General features: G+C 30.2%; 4 protein-coding genes across 4 annotated transcripts; 2 read left to right on the forward strand and 2 right to left on the reverse strand.

Moving 5' to 3' along the window:
• The first annotated feature begins 6208 nt into the window (after window positions 1-6208).
• Window positions 6209-8021, forward strand: LOC123892939 (DNA-binding protein S1FA-like). Its single transcript, XM_045942839.1, has 2 exons — window positions 6209-6368; window positions 7630-8021. The coding sequence occupies exons 1-2, from the start codon at window positions 6339-6341 to the stop codon at window positions 7828-7830; spliced, it is 231 nt and encodes a 76-aa protein (XP_045798795.1). The 5' UTR covers window positions 6209-6338; the 3' UTR covers window positions 7831-8021.
• A 1688-nt stretch (window positions 8022-9709) lies between these two features.
• On the forward strand, window positions 9710-11165 carry LOC123892940 (DNA-binding protein S1FA-like). Its single transcript, XM_045942840.1, has 2 exons — window positions 9710-9865; window positions 10802-11165. The coding sequence occupies exons 1-2, from the start codon at window positions 9812-9814 to the stop codon at window positions 10997-10999; spliced, it is 252 nt and encodes an 83-aa protein (XP_045798796.1). The 5' UTR covers window positions 9710-9811; the 3' UTR covers window positions 11000-11165.
• Window positions 11166-12885: 1720 nt separating this feature from the next.
• On the reverse strand, window positions 12886-16788 carry LOC123892942 (cell number regulator 8). Its single transcript, XM_045942841.1, has 3 exons — window positions 16343-16788; window positions 15731-15945; window positions 12886-13390 (listed from the first exon to the last, which is right to left on the reverse strand). Exons 1-3 carry the CDS (start codon window positions 16614-16616, stop codon window positions 13151-13153), a joined length of 729 nt encoding a protein of 242 aa, XP_045798797.1. The 5' UTR covers window positions 16617-16788; the 3' UTR covers window positions 12886-13150.
• A 2593-nt stretch (window positions 16789-19381) lies between these two features.
• On the reverse strand, window positions 19382-21627 carry LOC123892943. The gene is made up of 3 exons (XM_045942842.1): window positions 21344-21627; window positions 21054-21235; window positions 19382-19566 (listed from the first exon to the last, which is right to left on the reverse strand). The coding sequence occupies exons 1-3, from the start codon at window positions 21420-21422 to the stop codon at window positions 19546-19548; spliced, it is 282 nt and encodes a 93-aa protein (XP_045798798.1). The 5' UTR covers window positions 21423-21627; the 3' UTR covers window positions 19382-19545.
• Between the last annotated feature and the right edge of the window lie 895 nt (window positions 21628-22522).

The raw sequence follows: 22522 nt of genomic DNA on the forward strand, positions 1-22522 counted from the left end.
TACATGTTAAGAAGTAATGCATGCTCTCCATATACACAAAAATAAATTATATTTCGAAAAATTAAATATATTTATACAGTTTTTTATTTTAAATAAAGTTGTTGTGTAGAATTTTTTTATTATTCAACAAAAAAAATATAAGATTTTTTAAGGAAATAATTAACAAACAAATCATGATAATTGACAAACGAATTTTTTAATAAAATTGTTTACTGTCATTAATGTGTGTGTATACAAAAAGTCAAATATATGGTCATTAACACACAAATCGTGGCTTTAAATTTGTATGATTTTGTTTCTAATTCAAAATTCCAAATTCAAAAGTATAAATTCAAGAATTAATGCACAAATTTTGTTCAGTTGCTACATGCATAATTTAAGGGAATATTTATAATTATTTTGATTATTTAATATTTTTGTCTATAAATAGTACTTTTGAGTTTCACACTTTACGCACAATTTTTTGAATCATGGTTAATTTTCAAAATTCTTCCTTGCCTTCTATTTTTTTTTTCTTCTTCTTTCTCTTTGATACTTTGTTATCTTGAGAATAATAGTACTAGAAATGATTTCTTTCGCGTAACGGTCTACAACTGATTACAAAGTTGACAATGTCTTATCATCGATCATTGATTCTTTCTTTTCTTTTTTTTTTTTCTTTTGAATTTTCTTTTATATTTGATCTCATGATCTCTAATTTTCTTTTTCATGTGATTCCGCAGGTGATCTTTTAAGCGTTAAATCCATATTGATTCATTATCCTGGGGGCATAATCGTGATTTTAGATGGAACAATTACAAGGATAATTTTTCATGCAATAACAACTTCAACGCCAGATTTCAGTATTTGATTTCATTATGTCTACTATATAGTCGATTTGTAGTTTTAGGTTCAATGATTGTAGTTTATAATTTTTTTTGTTTATACAAATTGTATTTTGTAATTTATATCATTTGAATGCAATATTAGAAAATATTTTTGACGAAAATATTATAATGTTATACGAGGATTTATTTGAACCAACCAAAAATAAATTATTTTAAAGTTGATCTTTTTTTATACTATAATAAAGTTGGTTTCTTAGTAAAAGAAAATATATAGAATATGTTTTTGAGCAATAAAATTATGGTATGGATCTTAATTATAAGCCAATTTTTATAGTTTGAGATTCAATCTCAAAAACTCATGAGAAAAACAGTAATCCTCATTTCTTATGTAAGTGTTTTTATCCCTATCTATATCTATATATTATACGTTTAAGTGTTTCTTCTCAAGAAAATATATAAATCCATGTTTTACTGCAAGTATTTGCTCACATATCATTCTCTCACACATTTTCAATGAGCATTAATTCGTGTGCCATATTAATTCATATAAAGTCAATTGAAATTTTATTTGACAATATGACAATTATCATTAAATCAAATTTTCAAGTTGAAGTTCCTCTACTTATTTGACAATAATCAGTATTTTCAATTTGGAATTTTCTTATAGTAAAAAAAAAATTGGAATTTTCTTAAGTTTTATTGTCAGTTAATTTACATTATTGCAAATAGACCCCCAAACCAAATTGATATGTACGGTGGACTAGATACTATAGACTAAGTTTTTTTTTATTTAGTCAAAAATAAATAAATTTTTAATAATTGGCATAAAAACGTTTATATGATTATTTTAAACAAAATTTTACATTGTATTTTATGACTTAAATATTTTAAAATATATTATATCTGTTTCAGAATAAATATTACTTACATTGTAAACACTAATTAGGGTATAATAGGAAGATAAGAAATAAAAAATCTACTTTCTTAATTAGTGTTACTATTCATAACCTGACACTTAAATAAAAATGGAGGGAGTAATTAAATTGCATGTAAAAAAGTTTATATTATTTATTTACCTAGATCATTTTTTTTTTGACAAACCTAGATCATTTTATATGAAAAAATTCTCATCGAACCAAATTGTATATGATCATTTTACCTAGATTACTTTTTCCGGTCTTTTTATAAGAAAAAATTTACTTTTTTGGTTCATAAAGTGTTTAATGTATTTGGTCTATTTTAGAGTAAACATTCTCATCGAACCAAATTGTATGTGATATTCTACGAGAATATATTTATCCGGATGTTTTAATACGGGACTGAGAGTTTTTTTTTTCTACAAGAACCTATATATTAATACGAGTATTTTTTTTTTACTTTCTATGAGAACCTATATTTCTACTCATATTAATACGGGAGACCTATTTTTTTTATAATTTTTATTGAACTTATAGTTACACTCATATTAATACGTGTGTGCTTTTATTTTTTTTAATTTACACTTGGTCAATATTTATACTCATATATTTATACAAGTACCAATTTATTTATTTTTATTTACATGAAACTTATATTTATATTCATATATCAGTATAAGACGCTGTTTTTCTAATAATTTCTATGGGGACGGGGAAACAAATACCAATATTGTTGGGAACGGAGGGTGAAAGATCACAAAATTGGATCCTGTCATGCTATTATTGTTCAGCCCTCTCTCCTTTTGGTAATTCAATGGTTGAATGTCTACAAATAAAAAAAGGAATATAACTGAAGAGAAAAAAAAATGAAAGGCCTAGATTAGAGCATACTAGGCAGTATAAGAGGCGAAAGGGGTTATATTTTATAATTTTTACGGAGTTATATTGTTTCGTATGTGTTAATACGAGGTTTATTAAAACGAGACAGATGACCTATTTTATTTTTCTTTCTATGGGAACCTATATTTATCATACACATATAATTAATACGAGATACCTATGTTTTTGTAATTTTTACTGAGACTTATCTTTACACTTATATTAATATGAGTGTCTTTTTCTTTTTTGTAATTTATACGAGGGTCCATATTTATACACATATATTAATGCATAATTTTTTGGTAATTTACGTGAGACTTATATTTATATTTATATATTAATACAAGACCCTAATTCTTTTTTCGTAATTTCTACGGGGATGACAGAGAAAACACGAGAAGCGGGAATTCACTCTCCACCCTGTTCAATTCCATACTAATATAATTTTGTACAATAGAATAATAATTTTCATAATTTCTACGGGGGTGGGAGAAAAAACACAGGAAGCAGAAAATCACTCTCCACCAGATTTAATTTCATACTAATATAATTTTGTACAATAAAATAATATATTTTTTGTTACAAGAATAATAAATTTTTAATCTATTATTTATATGTTTGAGAGTTTCTCTCTCATGATAAACTTCATATGTGGCGGTCTCTCAAAACTTCTCAAAAAATCATCCTACATGTCATTCAATGACGCTTTCACAGCCTACGTGTCATTTAACTAGAACTTTTACATTTTTTGATATAGATTTAAGAGTTTCCTTTAATAATCAATGCTAAATTATAAATATATATAGAAATATTTTATTCTTATAAATTATTTTGAACAGTATTCAATGTTTAGATTTTTGCTTCGTTTAAAAAATGTTCAACAATATTTTTTTATTCTTAATATTCTAATAGATGACATTATAGTTGCGTCAGAAAAAATACATGACATTAATTTTTCTATTTAAAAAGGAAATATTCAATTCAAATAATTCTAATACAAAAATAATTCAATTCAATAAAAAAAATCGATTCAAATAATTCTAATTCTAATTAAAGGAAAATAATTTTTCCAAAAAAAATAAATTAAAATTAAAATAATTGTACAATTTCAAATAGTTGTCATCTTTAGATATTAACTAAAAAAATGGTTTTTCCTTTATAAGTTGAGAAAAAAACTTATAATTTCGAATGGTGAAATATATCGTCTAGATAAATTGGTCATTTTTCTAAGAAACTTGGACTAATTTTTAAATGTTTCAAATGTTTAATTTCACTTTTATTCACTTTAGTTGATCAATTTTTGCTTATATTTTGGGACGCAGAAAGTATCTATAATATCATTTCTTAGAGTTTTAAGTATTTATTTATATTTTTTATATTTTATTGTCATTTTTTTAATCATATGTTTACTTATTAAAAAAGAATTGTTGTTCATATTATTTTTTATTGGATTTAAATCATGCTTATAAATGTTTTTTTACTATTATTTATAAATAAATGTTGTACTCTATTTTTTTACTCATTATTTTTTTATTTGTCTAATTTTTCATGTGATATTTAACAAATACACTGATAAAATAATAGAAACTCCTCGAATGACTATACTATAGAATGAATTGGAAAAATGTGGAATTGAGAAATTGATATGCTTAAAAAAAATTATTCTTAAACTTCATACTTATCAAGTAGAGAAAAAGGTGTCATTGTCTGAAATATAAAAGGAATGAAGTAATTGACTTCATAGATTATTTTTCTATTTCATTTTATTATTCTACTAGTCCCACACCTGTGCGATGCACAGGTGTTATGTGATATTTTATATTATAATGTTGAAAAATTATTCGTATAAATTGTAACAATAAGTATTATAAAATAAAAATTATAATAATAATAATAATAATAATAATAATAATATAAAAGTGATGTACTTATCACTTCCTCCAACCAATATATATACCTATATGTATAGAGAATGAGTACAGACCATCAAAATTGAATGAAATATTTTTTTTTTGTGGGGTGCGCCAGCCAATGCAATAGTGCAACGCATAGGCGACACACTAAAATTGAATGAAATATGATAATGATAATGATTATTATATATTTCAATTCCATAACCTAACTTTTTGCATAACCTTCACTCTTCTCTAAAATTATAATGTAATTAAGTCAATAATGTATATACTCTTCGTATTTTTTTGTGTGACTAAATTATAAACTCTTTGTTGTTTCTATGAAAACGGTTGACATTTAAATGGGATAAATGTTGAAAGAGAATTCAACTATGTTCATCTTCATTGTCACTAAGAAATATTATAATAATGTAGAAAAGTGTAACATCTTGTGACATCAATTTTTGGATAATTGGAGAGGTATAATTCAATAATAATGTAGAAAATTGTAACATCTTGTGACATCAATTTTTGGATAATTGAAGAATCATAATTCTTTATTATTTATTATGAGATTGATATAATATAAAAACAAAAAAAAAAATAGAGATGAGAATGATATAATATAAGGAAGTGATGTGGAAAAAAAAATAGAGATGAAAATGATATAATATAAGGAAGTGATGTGGCATTATTGTGTGATTTAATTGGATGTAAATGAGTGATGTGGATTAGGGTTAAGATGGATAGTAGGAGAACTATCTAGGAATTATATATATAGATTAATTATGGTTTACCTTAATGTGGTTTTTCTAATAAAAAAAAATACATAGTGATTTGTACCAAACAAAATATTAAAATACGGGGGTATTGATAAAAAAAATAACCTACATGGAGGTATTAAACAAAAAATAACTTACACGGGGTGAGACATACATTTGTAGATTTTATTATATAAAAAATACGATATCAATTGAAAGCATGGAAAGTAACAATGATTTTATATATATATATAAAAAAAGAATTAAAAGCAATAATATCATGTATTACTTTATTTTTATTCTCCATACATCACTGTAAAATAAACAAATAAAAATAAAAATAAATAGATACATTTTTTAAAATTTTCACATTAACAAATGAGATATGCTTAAAAAAATTATATAATTTTTTTTTGTGTCAAGCAAATGACAAACAATTCTACTGTTCATTACTTTTAAATAAATAATATTAAAATTAAAATCGCACCATTTTGCTTCTCAAATGTGAAATTTTTTCACACGGGGACATGAGATAAAATACTCCTGAAGAAAACAAATGTCTAAAGGAGAGAGATGACGATTAAGAACAAATATATTAACCGTTAGATTAGTTTTTGCATAATGACATTTTTTTTATGAAAATAAAATAACAAATATATGAACATGTGAGTTGGGAACGGGGAGTGGAGTATCACTCTCCATTATGCCATTTCTCCTTAAAATCTCTAAAATTTGGATCTTTTATCATATTTAAATAAACTATTACATTAAATATAAAATTAATTTTACAAATAATTAAAAAAAATCACAATATTAAAATTTTAATAATCCATATTTTTCATGTGTGAAAAAAAATGATCTATATTTTTCATAGAACATTAACCCGGGCGATAGCACGGGTAAGTTATACTAGTACAATATTATTTGTTGGTTGGTACATACATCCATTTCGATCTGGTTTTCTTTGTTATGTAATGAAATAAGCTTTTTTTCAAACCAAACTCACTCACTCACTCGGATTCAACAAAGTCTCCGTTTGTCTTTTGCCACAAAACAGCAGCCATGGCCGCCGATAAAGTCCCCCCTAACGCGGTAATCTTCTCTTCTCTTCTTAGATCCGATCAATCCAATTCAATGCTCCTTTTTTCCACATTCAGATCTTAAATTCATGGATCAACCCTTGCATGCCCCTTATGTGTGTGTTTTGTTCTTTCATGCTTTCAATTGTTATCATTTTTTTACCTTCTCGATCAAGATCCGTCGCACAATTATTCAATTATATGCCTAATAACTTGTGGATCCATTCAAAATTTAATTAGGAATTTTTTCACATTTTCGTTAAGGTTAATGTTCACATTTAGATTTAACAATTTAATCATGTTTATCTCCTAGTTTTTTATTTATTACATTCTTTTAAGGTGGTAGTATTTTGTTCCATTGCTATTTGATGTTAATCTATTCCATGACTTAGATTTTAGATCATCATGATGATGATTATGATATGCTGGAGAATGTATAGCATTAGTTTTATTAGTTAAAGGTTGTAGCATGTTATGGAGGTTTTCAAATCAATATACATATTCCATTTACGTTTGACACTATTAGTTTCCTAGCACCAGAGGTCGTGAGTCTTCTGCAAAATGTTCAAAAGGTTATGCATAACAATGTTGTGACTCCTAGGTTTATGAATGTTGTTTTTCATAGGATTGGTTTTGTCATTCAGCTTATTGTCCGTTTGCCTTTCATTCATGTATAATTATTCTATATTTATTAGTAATTTATTAATGATATGCTGATTTAATTTTTCACTATATATTGATCATATTCGTAACTCTTATTGTCAATCTCAAATAAGTCTTTGTGTTGAGGAAAATTGTACGCACACTAAGGATCAACGATAGAAATACACACACAAGATGCATTACAAAGAAAATAGTGAAAGAAGCATAATTTGTGATTCGGTCCCTTTTGCACGTGTCCACAAAAACACTCGAAATAAGAAATCAGGTTTTGTGAACTGTGTATCATCCTACAAATCCGAGTATTCTTCTTTGAATTTCATGGGAAAAACCATTTCTCTTTTTGTTTCTAAAAATCTAATTGCTTTTACCACATTTTATGAGCAATAGTTTTATGAAAATTAAAATAAGTTGCCACCATTTGTACTCATTCTTTAGTTGCTCTACAATTCATATCTTATTTTTATACATAATGGTTGTGAGTGGTGGTTAATTACATTTACATGTCAAATTTCCTTTTGAAATATTATTATTTGTATTGCTTTTACAATTTCTTTTTATTCTCTGATATGACCTTATTCAAGTGATTTTCTTGCTCTTGGGGAAATGTGTAGAATGCCGGATCTCAAGGGTTCAACCCAGGCTTAATTGTTCTTCTGGTTGTTGGAGGGTTGCTATTGACATTCCTCATTGGAAATTATGTGCTCTACGTTTATGCACAGAAGACCATCCCTCCTAGAAAAAAGAAGCCCATCTCCAAAAAGAAGATGAAAAAGGAGAGATTGAAGCAAGGAGTCTCTGCACCTGGAGAGTAGAGGCAATGCACTCAATTGTTGTATGGAATATGGATTGGATTACCCTGTACTGTTTAAAAATCTAGTTCTGTGGTGTTTTCTTGAGTTAATTTTCATGTTTCCATCCTGTGTGTGTTACTGACAGAAAGCTTAGTTACATTAATTTAGTACTTTAGCAATATATTTGGGACAGGCTATTTGGTGGTTTGATTTGATTAATCAATTTTCTAGACTCCTTTCTTACAATAGCTTATTTGTTTTATAGATCCTGCTGTAAAAATAGCAAAGATATATTCTGTGTTTGTTAGTAATATATACTCATTGTGGTCTTATTATATAAGAAAAATGGATATATGGACTTTGGTTCAACCAGAATAGCAGATTCTGCACAAAATAGATTGGCTTCTGGTATCATCGATCCTTCCATAACACCCTTTTCAGGACCCGCTCCTCCAATGCGCATAATAACGACATAACCTGCCATACTAATGAACTTGGTGCATATTTGGTATTATGGTAGATTTTGTCATAATCACGGTGAGCCATCGTGAATCTGGCAAATCACAGACCATGATTATAGCATACCCATCGTGATACTAAACACTAATTGCCACCATCAGCCACACCCAACCCAAATTTTGTACTCAGGTGAACCATTCTGCAACATGCATTAGCAAATATTGTGACCCAAAATCGACCCTTACAACAAACTACTGTTATAAACTTATAATCAAATTAATATATGTTAATAGAAGATCCATGTGCTACTAGTACTACTTAGTACTTACTGCATAAAGTACTTACTGCATAAAAGAACACCTACACCATCCTCCATCCCTTCATAAACTACTATCAACCTTTGGTATCAGCTCAAAACCATAGCTAATAGGTATATCATAATATCTGTCAGCTATGGTTTTGAGCTGATACCAAAGGTTGATAGTAGTTTATTTTTCAGATCCAATAGGGACAATACAACTCGCCAGTCTCATGAATTGCATACCTTCCTCTTACTTAACATGACCCACCATCATCATGGTAATGCTGAATACCCTGGCTCCATTTACCCCAACAACATGACTTGTTTCAGCCACTTAGTGTCTCTTTGCTATTGCAAATTGTCCCAGCCAGACTTTTTTAACCCTTGAGGGTATTCCACTGCATTACTATTGGAATATTTTAACATAAAAGACCCCTAAAATTTAAACTACTTAGTTAGCCCTATATTTGACTTGGTTCTCATTGTAAAAAAAAATTCTATCCAACAAAACTTGAGTCCAACTCGAATATCTTATCTTATCTCTCCACAATTATCTTAGTTATTATTTTCTAGATTTGTCTAAAAGACAAAATATATATTAGAAAAGAAAAAGATGTATCAATGGTTGAGATTGATATAAAATTGAGATTGTTTAGCTTTAAGGAAAGAAAGACATATCTCTATCCGTCTATCTTTTTCCTACATATTTATCTGGATTTGGATTCCACATAGTTACCGTGTAACACAATAATTAATATGGACCGTCCAATTTAAAATAAACGGCCAATATACAAATTACCAAAATTTGTACCATATATAATCAGAATTGTTGAATCTCATATTTACAACAACCGAGATTAAAAATTGTGTGTAATTGTGTTTTTTTTTTTTTACCACAAATAATCCCAATCCATATTTATCTTCATTTTTCACTTTCTTTGTCTCTTTGTGTGTAATAAACTAGCCTGTATTTTATCTGTAATAAAAAAGTGACGTGTAATTTATACTTTAATTTAATAATTATGACAGGTGACGTGTATTTAATTTTGGCGTCATGAAAGAAATAAACAACCAATAGAAGTTAAAATGTAAGCCACTGGATAATATATCGACGTGGTTACTGTAATAATAATAATAATCTTCTTTTTCAAACCTTGGATTCGTGTTTTCTTTCTTATATATACAACATTTTTGTGGCACAATCACTCACACACTCACAGATTCTAAGCTTCAAGTTCAACCATGGCTGATGACTTTGATTTTTCCGATAAAATTCCTCCTTCCTTCGATCGCGTGGTACTTTCTACTCTCTTCTCTTCTTATATATCATCATCTTTGCTTGCATGCCACTCTGCAATTTTCTGTGTTGTTTTTAATCTTTCATAGTTTGAGTCATTCACGAAATTGCTCAATGTTTTACCTTCCTGATAATCATGCAAAATTCGTAGCGATTCTAATTCTAGGAATTCTCCGATCCTAATTATAAGAAAAGATTCACATACATTCAAAGTTTGTTGTATCTAGACTATAATATAGACCAAATACATCAAATTTTCAATGTATCTACAAATCGAATTTTTTCTTATAATTAGGACTAGAGGGAGTAAAATTCTGGCAAGAGGTTCAAATGTTACTGTATCCACAATGTTTGTGATTCATTCCCTTTTGCCTGCATCCACAATGTTATCTCAAAATAACAATACAAGTTTTGGGGAAGCTTCAATTTGTGTACTAGGGTATTTATAAGATATGATATACATTCATTAGAAACACACTCACTACACAAGTGATCTCTCACCTATTTCTTTTCTATTGAGATACCTCTCAGCTCTTTGCATATGACCCCTTTATATAGTGAAAGGGTGAGACTTTTTAAAATGAAATGGTGAAAACTAATTGCTTCTTACTTTTCAAATGCATTTAGAAAATGCAGTCTCTTCTAGTCAGAGAGTAACATTTTTCTATGTCATGGAAAATTATTTCTTGGATATTTTAAATGTTTTTCTCACATTTTTTGAGCAATAGTTTTAACTTTTAAGAAGATTAAAAGAAGTTGCACCTTGTAGCCATTCCATAATTGCTCTGTAATTCATACCATTTGTATACATTGTTGGTTGGTTGTAAGTGGTGGTGAATTACATGTCTACTTTCCTGATAAAAAAATTTACAGTTTCTTTTCTGCTTATTGCTCTGAAGTGGCCTTATTAAAGTGTTTTTTATTTTATTTCTCAGAATGCATCTCAAGGGTTCAACCCAGGCTTAATAGTTCTCCTGGTTGTTGGTGGGTTGCTATTGACATTCCTCATTGGAAATTACGCGCTCTACATTTATGCACAGAAGACCATCCCTCCAAGAAAAAAGAAGCCAGTCTCGAAAAAGAAGATGAAAAAGGAGAGACTGAAGCAAGGCGTCTCCGCACCAGGAGAGTAGAGCTGTTGTACTAAAATGTTCTATGTAATGTGAATTACCTTGTACTCTTAAAAGAATTCTCGTTCTGCGGTGTCTTTAGTTAATTTTCATGTTTCCATCTTGTGTGTTACTGAAGAGAGCTTAAAGTTAGTCAGTGTTTTAGCAATATATTTCGTGGTTTAAATAATCTTTTTGCTTCCTTTCTGATTATAATTGGCGTTATTTTTGGATGACGAACTAACAAACAATGAGGGAAATATAAAGGATCAGAGAATATTTGAGGGAAACATTCCCCCATTACTTCCCCTTGAAGACTCATTTTTTATTCTCTCATAATTGGTGGAAGGATTCTCTGCCACTGCCTCAAACACAGAAATCACATTCCTATATTATTATCTTATGAGAATGAGAATGATAATGATAATCAGTTCTTGTATTAACTATTTGTGGTCCTTGGAAATTAGGGAAGTTGTGAGACACTTAATAGGTCATGTGGGTGCTGCGGAAGCTTTTTGGAAGATGAGGTGCAGCGCGAACAGTGTAAATCGGCATTTGACCTTGCAACTGACAAACAGAACTTCTCTTGAATCCTCATTCCTCATTCCTCATTACATTGTACCCACTACTCCAATTTATTCGTCTTCGAGGAGAATTTTCTGACCAATAGTTTACGATATATTTTGACATTTAACATTTTTTATTTTTACTTTTGATCCTTTAATTATTTGTTGTTTCATTTTGATCCCCTAACTTTACTATGTCGGCCAAATAAATCCCTTTCCCTTAAATTTTATCAAAATATGTTAATCTTCATCACTTTCATTACCAAATCCAGAATTTCATCAACTCATTCATCACCCCCTTTCATTCCATTCCCTTTCTTCAATTTCTCTTATTTGCATGTTCCTTAAAATTGGTTCCACAACATAAAAACCTCTAAACCACCTTGCTTCTTATTTGAAAACTCACTCTTGGTGCAAATGGCGAGTCTCATAGTAACGTTGGTAGCAATGGACGTCAAATGATTAAATAAGTATAATGATAAATAAAAAAAAAAGGTATTAAAATACTAGCTAAAAGAAATGAGTTTACATTGTAACAAAAAATTTCTCACTAAAATATTCGTTTATGCTTATGCAAGCCACAAAGTTCTATATTTGAAGACATTGAAATACATGAACATGTTTACTAAATCTCAAGGCATGTACATGTTTACTCTTCAATAGAAAACCATTGCTTTTCTCCCAAATTGTTGTTGTGTTGAGAGGTTTTGTTTGATTGAAAAAGATTTGATATTTATTAGTTTTGAATTAGGAACAATATTGGTGCCCTATTTAACATTTTCCATTTTTTTTGGTCAAGAAATTAGGAACAATATATAGGGAGTGAAATTGAAGAAACGGAATGGTGTGGGTTGCAAAGAAATTGATGAAGGGGGTTCGGTGATGAATTGATGGGTTTATTGCATTTTTTTTTCTTCTTCTGGGTTTTGTGATGAAGTTAAGGGACAAAAAAAATCAATTTAGCCTTAAACCTTGTGCACACTTATAGTGAGTCTACTACACCCAAAAAAATATCACTTTTATATTGCATCTCATTCTGTCAAATTTTTAATATGCTCAACATCAAACACAACAAATTTATAGTTTATATTATAAATACATACCAATGACAAATTTAAATGCTATATTCTATCCTATGTTACACTTAGGTTTTTTTTACTTAAAAAAATGTCTCAAATGAAAAATGTTTTATATGGATACAGTGTTATTGTTCTATTATCATTTTTTAGATACCAATTCCACTGGTATATTTAAGTAGTTGGCTTCCGGCCTGAAGAATCAATTGTTCACATTATACTCCTTTAAATATTTATTCAGAAAAAACTAAGAAAAAGTACATAACCATACAGGAACCAGGCCTTTCATAATAAATTTTGATTCATTCAGTTCATAGAACCAAATAATTATGCATAGACCAGAATAAACAAATGTATATATATAATACAGAACAGTAGTAGGAAAACAAACTGAAAATATAATGTTTTATGTTCTTATTTATACCAAATTCAAATAACAATGATGCTCTTTAACTGTTCAACAGCATCAAATTGTATAGAGGCCACAGTAACATACACGATAATATCACTTCCAAGATGGGAAAGGATATTTTTCAAGCCCCACGACCCATGCTCTGCTCTCCTGGGGGAATCATAACCAATACTGGTTGCACATTGAAGCCAGGGTGGGGCACTCTGCGACGGAGCTCACGTCCTTCTTGACAGAGAGCACAGAGATGACAAAATACGTGAGTTGCAAGGTCACATACCAACTCGTTCTGTTCACGCTTCACCTCATCTTCCAAAAAGCTTCCGCAGCACCCACATGACCTATTCAGTGCCTCGCAACTTCCCTGATTTCCAAGGACTACAAATAGTTAATACAAGAATGGACTATCATTATCATTCTCATAAGATAATAATATAGGAATGTGATTTCTGTGTTTGAGGCAGTGGCAGAGAAGAGAGTGAGAGAGGAGGGAGCAGGCGGAGGAAGAGGTTGGAACAGAAAGGCAAATCTCACTTGTACTAATCTGGGATTTAAGTAAATAGCCTTTTCATCTATGAAGCAAGGAAATATAAATATAAAGCACTTGGGGACACACTATAAATAATTTTAAGCAAATGCAAAATTGATGCTGAATACACTTGAATTTAACCTAACAAAACTTCAAGCATGCTGAGTGCTGACTGACCAATCAACTCCCTACAAAATCTAGATAAAAATATCCCAATGATATGACTATTTCATGGTAAAGATACAGACAAAATTATCTTCATTAAGAAGACTACAGATTAAGATTACTCTCAATACATAATACATAATACAAACTAAAACAACTCTCTACAAGAACACAAACTAAATCAACTCAGTAAAGGCTCCCTACTTGACATATCCATTGTATTAAAACTACTCGGACAACCTTTACAACATACTTCTGGACAAATTACCACATGGAAAAATTCTCGAGTCCAAAATCATTTTGCAAACAGCAATGCACGTTAAAATAATTGAATTTTGATATTTTAAAAAGATAGAGAACAAAAAAGATGGGGAATTCAAATGTTTCAGCTTAACAGAGTAGAAGACCTAATTTTCATGTTGCATAGTATCTAGTCGTGGTGTACGTGCCTGCTGTTAGTGTCAATGCTTTATTGTAAATAAAATATGACGAGGTTTAAAGTGCACAGGTTGATCAATTTAAATGAAGTCAAGAAAACAACAACATTATTGGGGATAGGCATGTCATATTATCACATTTAAAACATTTTTCGGCTTGGGCGCTCTTTGTCACAAAAAAAACACATTTTGATGGGAACTGGACCAGATCAAACACCAAAAGTACATGCACTGTAATATTTCCATATAACAATGGATATCAGTGTGGTAGCAGCAGCTATATAGATGGATTGCAATGAATTAGAAGACTGAACTGAAGGGGGGAAAATGTACAGTAGCATTCTAAAGGCTTTGACCTCTCTTGTCTACTCCTAAGTCACCGCTTACATAACTGCCATCTATACTCTTATCTCATTTTGTGTCTCCTTGTATCTTACAATTTACAACAGAACTTCCCCCAGTTTTTAAGGTTTTTTATGACAGTTAGTTGTTGACAGTGATGGAAATACCTTGCCCACGCAGTAGAAGTGTTCAAAAAACCATTTATAAAATAAACAACCTTCTCGTCACAGTTTACGAACCGAACCTAAACTTTATTTTTTAATACAATTTGGTGAACATTAAAAATACAAACTACAATGCTTCCGATCTCTCTTGTGCTCTCAAGTCTCAGTTTCTAACCTCACATCAACCGTAAATTGCAAATCCCAAACTCAAAAATCATCTTCCCCTCTTTCATGAATCATAGATTCCCAAATCTTTCATTCCTGGTTGCATTTTTCCTATTATATTTACTAGGCTTCTCAATCCCATCAAGCACAAGAAGTGTCTTTCCTTGTCTTTATTAAAGAAAAGTGCCCTTTCAGCATTGGCCATTTTCCAGCTTCAGTGTTCCATTTTTATTAACTATTCACGTATTTGAAAAGTATTGTGCCTTTGTAATATTTTGTAGTTGTTATTCTCGATAGTGGTTTAATATGTTCACAAATTAGGAACTAGAGAACCAGTTTTGAAAAGTAGAACTATACTGCTGAGAACCAATTTGAAAAACAGACTGTTCAGTAAAATAGTTAAGGATCACATTCAGAAAAAAAATTCGAAAATTAGTACAGTTCATAGGATTTCAAACTGGTGTTCCGAACCAAACAACTGGTTTGATTCGGTTCATGATGTAACAAAACTAGTAGTGTTCATTCAGGGATTTTGATCACCGACAATTCTTATTTGAACCAAACTTTGACTACCACTACCACTCAGGGCTTCTGATCACCTACAATTCTGCCTTAGATAAATTTCTCATTCAGTTGTTTTTTATGTGGTTTGGGAGAGACTAGGCTCTCTAATTCCTAGAGGATGGTTTAAATTCCCAGCAGTCATTTGTATAATTCTGATAGTTACCTGTCTTGTTTGTAACTACTCTAGTGAAATTTATTCCCAGTGTTGATATTGTGTTTCAATGTTTGGTCAATAAACAGTTTCATTGGTATATTTATACTAATTTCTATGAGAGGGTTTCATGACATATCAACACTACATACATAGTAAGAGGCAAAGAAAAAAAAAAGCAACTAACCTCTAAATTGAACCTGCGACGAATTGCAGTACGGCTGGTATATGAAAACCAAGGTGCAAGAGCATTCCAACCACAGCAGGAATTCCCAATTACATAGAGACCAGAATAATGCAAACAATGATTGGCAAATGTCCCCGGATTAGATTCGGGATTAGATCCAAGTCTTTCAACATTGGTCCCATACAGCACACAAGGAGCCACACTCCCAAGAAGACCTAGCAAGTATCAATTTCAACATGTCAAGTAGAGCTAGATGTTCGATATCCACAAGCCCTATTGTTTCTTGACAACAATATACAAAAAAAAAAAATGCTATTTTGATATAATAAACACAATTAAATCGCTTGATCTAGGGTTAGGGAATATAATTCCACACATAACAAACGTACAAAATCCAGATTCAATTTAAGAAAAGATTCACAGAAATACATAATATTTTGAATAATTCTACTAACAAAGGGATGTATTCTTGTATATGAAAAATTGAACCCTAAAATTCCAATCAAAACCCCCCAATTTCAAGACAGAACAAAATTGCCTCAAAGAATTATCAAATTGATTAATAAAATGTGAATAAAAAATGAAAGATCCGTAAAAGAGAATGAGACTTACAAACTTCAAGATCGCTGCTACAGAAATGATCGCTTTGACCAAGACAAGCGCAGACGCTAGAACTCCATTGAGAACGAGGAATGGGCTGGCCCATGACGCTTCCATGGCCCATAGGAAGCCCATCGGCGGTCCATCCATGAAAAGGAGGCTGCTGCGTCTGTTGTTGTTGTTCAGCTTTAGGTGGTTGTTGTTGTTCAGCTTTAGGTGGTTGTTGTTGTTGATGAAGAAGAGGACTTGACTCTTCCTCGTGATTGAGCTTCTTGTTTTCAGCCATTGTTGATGATGGATTGATTGGTTCAAAGAAACTCAATATATAATATGGAGGAGAAGATGAATCGATGAGGAAGAGAGAAATTACGGAGAAAAGAGTTTTTTTCTTTTTTTATCTGAAAATGAAATGTTTTAACTTTTAATTGATTAATCGGTGAATGTTAACTTGTGTCATTATGATAAGAATATAAATGTGGAAAAAATTTATTGAACTTGTGGTGTATTCAATTCTCTAAACATTAAATTTTTTCTATTATTAAATACTATATTTCTATTTTTAGGTAGCTTAACATGTGTCTTTAGAGCACAAGTTAACATAACCCATCAATTAATTATGAGTAGTTAACATAACCCATCAAGTTAACATAACTCCCTCCGGTCCTTTTTATAAGGAACACTTTAGGAAAAAAATTTGTCTTTTTTATAAGAAACTTTGACCAATTTTTAAATGTTTTAAATGTTCAATTTCACTTATGTCATTATTTATTATGAGAGAGAATTTAAAAATAAGTAAGTTAGTTGAATAAAGAGGAATTAAATAAGGTTATACATGGAATAAATTTTAATTTGTAAGAGTATTAAATGAAAATAACTATGTTAAATGTGTTTCCTTGGTCTGTGTAATTTTTTCAAAGTGTTCTTATAAAAATGACCGGAGGGAGTATTACGCAGTATTTAATTACGGAGTATCTTTAGATATTTGGGGTTTTTCAAACGGGTAGCCCATACAAACTTACAACATTCAAGTTAATAGCATAAAATGACATACTCATGCCTATAAATAATGTAATAAAATCAAAATAATTGGAATATTTATATCTCTGGATTTACATCGTTGACGAACTTAATAACCGTGTGAATCAATAGTTGATCGATGTTTGATCTTCCAATTCAATCAAACGAACAGCATAACAAGACGGAGAAGCAAACACCACACAAAGACGGGACGACGAAATCACAAAAACACACACAAAAGAAATTTTAATCTATGTGAAATAATGAAATCCACTTATTTATATTAAGAGTTTAATTGTTGTGTATTGTCAGTGTAAATATTTTTTACACATACATCCAATGATGTGTTGCCACATCATTTAATGAATTTGACACCTCATGTATTTTTAAATACCATACATGCATGATGTGTCAGTATATTATTGAACGCGTGTGTAAAATAATTTTACACTGACGATATACATAAATTAACCGGTAAAATTTGAAAAATTTGAAAAAAATATAATTCACTATTTAAAATTTTCAATTGAATTAGTGAACCTTATAAAAGTTTCATCATTTTGTCCTCCTCGTTATTCTCTAGCCCCCTCATAAAAATATTTTGAATTAAATATCATTCACAAATTAAAATGTGAACTCTTCTCTCATCCCGTGAAATATTTTGATCTAAACATTGTATGATTGAGTGAGTGAGTCGGTCGGAAAAAAAATGTTTCAATTTGTAGAATTTAAGGATGCATGTGATTGATTCATGTTATGTCACAATAGTTTTGGTAGCCAATCAAAGTTTTTACAACAAGTTCTCTATGATTAAACTAACAAACCTTATAAGAACAAAACAAATTTTGGTAAAACGCGAGTCCACAACTTAACTAACGAGTAAAGTATTTTGAAATTTTCGCAGGTGCGTGAATTTCAAATTATAATTAATGTAATTTTTTTTTTGGAGTAATTAATGTAACTCTTATTTTCATATAGTTGTGGTGATTACATTGATTTATGGATTTAATTGATATGCATCAGTCTAAAATAATTTTACACTATTAACCAATATCAACTATGTTTTCCGCCACATCACCCCACTTTCTTGACATAACATGGCAAAATTATAATTATTTATTGGACAATTGTGTAAAACTATTTTACACCGTCAGTGCGTATCAATTAAACTCTTAATTTATTAAGTATATGATATTGCTAATGTTCTTGTAAGAAATGTGAACTTATTGCCATGTTTTTTATAAGTCGTGCACGTATACTTACATATTTAAGTGTTTGTTCAATTAGGTGAGGTTGAATTGTCATATTGTCAAAATTTGAATTTCTAGTTGTTTATAAGTTCAATTAATTAAAATAGATGATATTGAATGGTATGTGTTCTGGACTAGACTAATGCTAGTCCACCTAGACCTTCACCAAGTCCACATGGCTTGCCCAATCACCTCCATGTCAGCATGGCACAACCTCTCCACCAAGATAGGGTAAAATTACTACCCTACCCACTATCTAAGGGTGATATCTTGGCAGTCCCTCTTAATGGGCCTTGGCTAGTCCAGCCCACTAAGAGGACCTTTGGCCCAGAGCTGGGGGCTATAAATACTCTCCCTCTTGGGAGAGCAAGGTAGAACACTATTCATTATCACAATTACTCTCTCTCTCTCTAACTTCTCTCTAGTATCTCTTTTGCTCTCTATTCCTTGTCTGACTTTGGCATCGGAGCACCTGCAGGTACAACCCCCCCTCCGTGGATCATCTGCTCGGATTTCTGCCTACCACCTGCTCAACGGACTTCCAGCTGGCCTTCTACCTGTTCTGATCAACAGTTAAGATCAGTATGATTAGTTCATGTGACTAATCAGTCACAATTAATTAATTTGACAACAAGCTTGTTTATGTGACTTCAAATTTTGGAAAAATGCAATTCACTATTTTAATTAATTGGACTGATATTGAATGGTATGATTAGTCCGTGTGATTCTGAATTCCTCAGTCACAACTAGTAGGATTGGTTGAGTTCTATCACATGAACTATACTTCTTCAATCACTAATTTTCAATTAGTTAGAGTAATCGTAACTTAAGAAACATAGTTCGTAGTATTGAAGAGAATCTTAAAGTCTCATTTAAGTAGAATACTATTATATATTTGCATCCATACACGAGCACGATATCATAGATCACATGTAATTGTAAAGCTTTTCATCCATGGATTTCCTTAACCTGCAACACAGAACAGAAGCATTAACAATAAAATATATTTGAGAAAAAAATGAAAAAGAAAATTAAGTGTGTGTATATATATACTCCTTGTAGTATGTATTTAGGATTTTCTCTATTTGCTCAAAGCAATAAATTGAGAGTTTCGTTACATTCTGTCATAATAGTGAGAATTTTTCTCAAACTCTTTAGAGCATCCACAATATAGCTCCCTAAATTTGAGTACTTAATTGGATCACACGTGTATACATCACTCATTTATTATTTTTTAATAATAGTACCTAATAAGTACTCAATCCCTCCAACCCAGCACCTCTTAAAAAGTTCTAAATTAGTCCCACTAATAACTTTATATCTCATAATAACACTACATCTTTATAAGTAGGTCCCACAAAAATATATTATAATGAGGAGAGAGAGGGTACCAATTTGAGAAGCAGTACCTATTAAGTACTCAATGAATTTTGCTCCAATGGTAGTACCTAATAAGTACCTATATAAGTACCTAATAGGTACTACCATTGGAGATGGTCTTAGTTCTTAAAAAAAACGAATTCTAATAAAGAGTTCAATTAAAGTAGTGGTCTTTTTTATAGGTTACGAAATTTTCACCGCCCATAATGATAGATTAAATTTCGTAGAAAAATTGGTGAAATATCAAAGTGATTCTTCTCTCCCAACTGAACTTTTTTCATACCAACAATAGTAGTCTTTCCTATTTTCTAACACTCATCTAACCACTAATCACTTAAGAGTGTGTTTGGATGGGGGAATTTTTTGAGGTAAAGGAATGTTTTGAGGGAATTGAAATGATTTGAGGTGAATTCCATTGTTTGGATGAAAATTTGAAGAATTTTCAAAATGATAGAAATTTATGAAGTATTTTGTTCAAGTTAAATTTAGAAAATTTCAAAATAACACCTAAAACCAAAGAATTTGAAATTCCTTCTTCTCTATAAACTTTTAAAAATTACTAATTAATCGTAAAACCTAAAATTAGCCAAAAAAACCTAAAATCGACGATAAACGCTAAATCGGCTGAAAATCCAAAAAATCCCTTGAATTGCCTAATATTTAAAATCACTTGAATTTCTAGAATCTCCATCCAAACACACTCTAAAGTAAATATGCACATTACTACAATGTCTAATATCGATCCATTCTCAATAACATTCCTAGACCAAACGCACCTTTAGAGTTTAATTATAGCGGTGGTCTTTTTTTTAGATTATCATGTTATAGATACAAAAAATTTATCGTCCAATAGCAGTGATTAATTTTCGTCAAAAAATCAGTGGAACACACAAAACCATCTTTCTTTATTTTTTTAAGAAATGAAAATGATTTCTTAAACTCATCTAACCAGTAACCACCAATCACTTAAAGTATAATCTGCACATTACTACAATTTCTAATATCGATCCATTCTCGATAAAATTCCGAGATCAAAGATCATGATGAATAAGCACATAATTTAATTAAAAACTTGCCTTTTGTTTCATGGTAACATCAATATCCACTAAACCCATAACTTTGGTTGCAGCTGCAGGGGTTTTGTGATGAGGTGAATGAGGGTTACCATGGGAATGATCAGGTGGAGGCACAAACGAGTGAGTCTCAGGACCTTTATAATCAATCTCATAAATCTCTGAATCCAATGTTTCCGATCCCCCTAAAATTTTACAACATAACACCAACAAATAATTTATTTAATAATAAAAATATAGAATATAAACAAGCATATAATAGTATAAAATCAGGTGCAGATTAATTAATTAACCTCTAGAGAAAGTGACTATGAGAAAGAGAAGGAAGCAATTGATGATGAAGGTGGAGGGTCTTAGATCCATGTATGACATGCACAATTTTCTTGAGTGTTTTCAAATAAAAAACTACTTAGAAGTAAAAGAAGATTAGTAGAAGAAAATAGTAGGATTATTTTGTGATTTATAGGGTGGAAATTAGAAAATAAGAAGAAGGGTTTTAAGTTTTAAGGAGTGGGGACTAATGTATGGAAGAAACATAACTACATATGGTCAAGGCAGGACCAAGAGGCAAAATACAGTTGAGTATAAGTTTTTATAATTTCAGCTTATTTGGCAATATGGAAACCGTCACTATCAACACAGCAATAAGTTAAGAGGTACCGACGTGGATGTGTTGGTTTGTGACATTAATGCTTCCATAACTATGTCTAGAGAAACTCCGCTATGGTCAAAAGAGTTTGATCATGAGATTTTTTAAGCAAGTTTGATCATAAGATTTAGGCTCAATTTAGATTAGCTTATTTCTGAGCTTATCAAATAGTTTATGTAATATAAATTAGGTTTTATGCTATTTTATAAGTTCACACAAGTGAAAATTATATTTTTATAAGCTATTTTATCATAAACTACCTTGACAAACTTATAATAATACATAAAAATTGCATAAGTTATTTGCATAAGCTCAAAAATAAATTAATCCTAACAGGGCGTTAGTCACTCATAAAATTGAAGAAAGGTAAAAAGAGAAGAAAAAAATTAGATGATGTATATTTTTTAAATAATTAAATAAAATGTATATTTATATGAGTGTGACAAAATTTTATGATAAATTCTTGTGTCCATTTGAGTATTTTTCCTATGTCAATGGATGAGGATTCTCTCAAGTGGAAAAACATTTGAGTAAATAATGTGTTACATATAAATCCTTGAAATATACAATGAAAGAATTTTATAATTTTAAAATAAATAGAGAAAATAAGGGGTAAGATTAGACAATTGAGAAAAATTCAGAGAAAAAACTTGAGAGGATATTGTCTCATATGCCTGAAGTTTAAGAACATCTCTGATCAGGTCATGCGTGTATTTAAAGTATGGAAGCTCCTTACAATGAATGTGTGCTCGCCAAATGTATCTGAGCACACCTTAAGACAAACTGTTTTCTTGAACATGTTCAAGACAAACTATTTTCGGGG

Source organism: Trifolium pratense, linkage group LG6 (assembly GCF_020283565.1).
Source record: "Trifolium pratense cultivar HEN17-A07 linkage group LG6, ARS_RC_1.1, whole genome shotgun sequence".
Taxonomy (NCBI): Eukaryota; Viridiplantae; Streptophyta; class Magnoliopsida; order Fabales; family Fabaceae; genus Trifolium; species Trifolium pratense.